The sequence below is a fragment of the Cebus imitator genome, unplaced genomic scaffold (genome assembly GCF_001604975.1).
Source record: "Cebus imitator isolate Cc_AM_T3 unplaced genomic scaffold, Cebus_imitator-1.0 Scaffold4, whole genome shotgun sequence".
NCBI lineage: Eukaryota > Metazoa > Chordata > Mammalia > Primates > Cebidae > Cebus > Cebus imitator.
In genome coordinates, this window is record NW_016107319.1 from 976,954 (window position 1) to 979,080 (window position 2,127).

Below are 2,127 nucleotides of genomic sequence, written 5' to 3' on the forward strand. Positions count from 1 at the left end.
CAAAAAAAAACAAAAAACAAAACAAGACAGAGTTTTGGTATGCCTTTTTTTTTTTCTTTTTGAGACACAGTCTCGCTCTGTCACCCAGGTTGGAGTGCAGTGGCGCGATCTCAGCTCACTGCAATCGCCACCTCCCGGGTTCAAGCAATTCTCCTGCCTCAGGCTCCCAAGTAGCTGAGGCTCCCAAGTATGCGCCCACCACCATGCCCAGCTAATTTTTTGTATTTTTCCTAGAGACAGGGTTTCACTGTGTTGGCCAGGCTGGTCTCAAACGTCTGACCTCAGGCGATCCACCCATCTCAGCCTCCCAAAGTGCTGGAATTACAGGCGTGAGCCACAGCGCCCGGCCTTGGTGTGCTTTTTGAAAGAAGACAGGGTCTTGCTCTGTTGCCCAGGTTGGAGTGCTGTGCTGCGTTTACAGCCCACCGCAGCCTTGACCTCCCCACCTTAGCCTCCAGAGAAGCTGGAACTACAGGTGTGCACCACTAAGCCCAGCTAATGTTAAAATTTTTGTCTTAAAATTAGTCTATGTTGCCTAGGCTGGTCTCAAACTCCTGGGCTCAAGCAATCCTCTGCCCTTGACCCTCTAAAGTGTGGGGACTACATGCATGAGCAACTTGCTGCTTACTATTTGATTGTGACCCGGAACCAGAGAGGGGATTCCAAGAAAGTGTGCTGAATCACAAACTTACCTTTTTAATGGGTTTCTTGAACTCCTGCAGCTCTTCAGCACTCATGTCTTCCCATATCTGATAAATAGGATCAATGAATTTCTTTGACCTGTCAACAAAGTCCACATTTCAAAGTCAAGTTAAAAAACCCTCTATGTAGGCCGGGTGCGGTGGCTCACGCCTATAATCCCAGCACTTTGGGACACCATGGTGGAGGGGATCACCTGAGGTTGGGAGTTCAAGACCAGCCTGACCAACATGGGGAAACCCCGTCTCTACTAAAAATACAAAATTAGCCAGTCGTGGTGGTACATGCCTGTAATCCTAGCTACTCAGGAGGCTGAGGCAGGAGAATTGCTTAAACCCAGGAGGTGGAGGTTGCGGTGAGCCGAGATCGCACCATTGCACTCCAGACTGGGCAACAATAGCAAAAAACTCTGTCTCAAAAAAAAAACAAAAAATTCTCTATATAAATTTATGCTGTAAGTAAGTAAGCGGCTCTTTCTATGTAAGAGTTCGTCCACGTTCACTCATGTGGACGGAGTATTGCACCTACCTACCGTTTTCCATCTTTCCATTTTCAAGTAACATTGTTTCTAAACTTGACAAAGACTGACAAGTCAGTTATATATAGCATATCTAAATGAAAATGAAACTCTAATATTCTAGAACTCTCTTTTTTATATTTCTATACTAATTTGCTGAAAAGTAAGTCTAGGAAAAATAACTAATCTGGTTTCAGTCAACCAAAACTTCGGGGACCAGACAATCCCAGATGGTCATGCAGTTATTACAGAAACCATAATAAGCAAAAATCCTGCTTCCATATACAAGTTACAAGTTAAGGCTGGTTCAGTGGTTTTCTAGAATAACTCATCTAGATAAATCTTTTTTTTGAGACAGAGTCTCACTCTGTTGCCCAGGCTGGAGTGCAGTGGTGCAATCTTGGTTCACTGCAACCTCCACCTCCTCGGTTCAAGTGATTCTCCCGCCTCAGCCTCCTGAGGAACGAGCTGCGATTATAGGTGCCCACCACCATGCCTGGCTTTTAGACAGAGTTTCACCATCTTGACCAGGCTGGTCTCAAACTCCTTACCTCAACGGATCCACCCGCCTTGGCCTCCCAAAATGTTGGGATTACAGGCCATGCGCCACTGCGCCCAGCCAATCATTTGTTTTTTGTTTATCCTGTGCAACAGAATGGGATGTAGTCTCCAGGGGAAGGAACAAGATACTTGGCAGAAAATTATGAAGCATGCAAAGACAGCACCCTCCCCTATCCTGGCACTGTTAACCCCATAACCTTACACATTTAAACAACAGTTTAAAGAAAAACAAAAAGTAGGCCGGGCGCGGTGGCTCAAGCCTGTAATCCCAGCACTGTGGGAGGCCAAGGCGGGTGGATCATGAGGTCAAGAGATCGAGACCATCCTGGTCAACATGGTGAAACCCCGTC

The 2,127-nt window shown here is 46.3% G+C and overlaps 1 protein-coding gene across 1 annotated transcript in view; it reads right to left on the bottom strand.

Annotated features, from left to right (window-relative positions):
* Positions 1-2,127, bottom strand: part of RRN3 (RRN3 homolog, RNA polymerase I transcription factor) — a 32,624-nt gene that overhangs the window by 2,277 nt on the left and 28,220 nt on the right. The window contains exon 16 of the mRNA XM_017532890.2: positions 693-798. Within this exon, the coding sequence (XP_017388379.1) occupies positions 693-798 (106 nt within the window). The remainder of the gene's footprint in view (positions 1-692; positions 799-2,127) is intronic.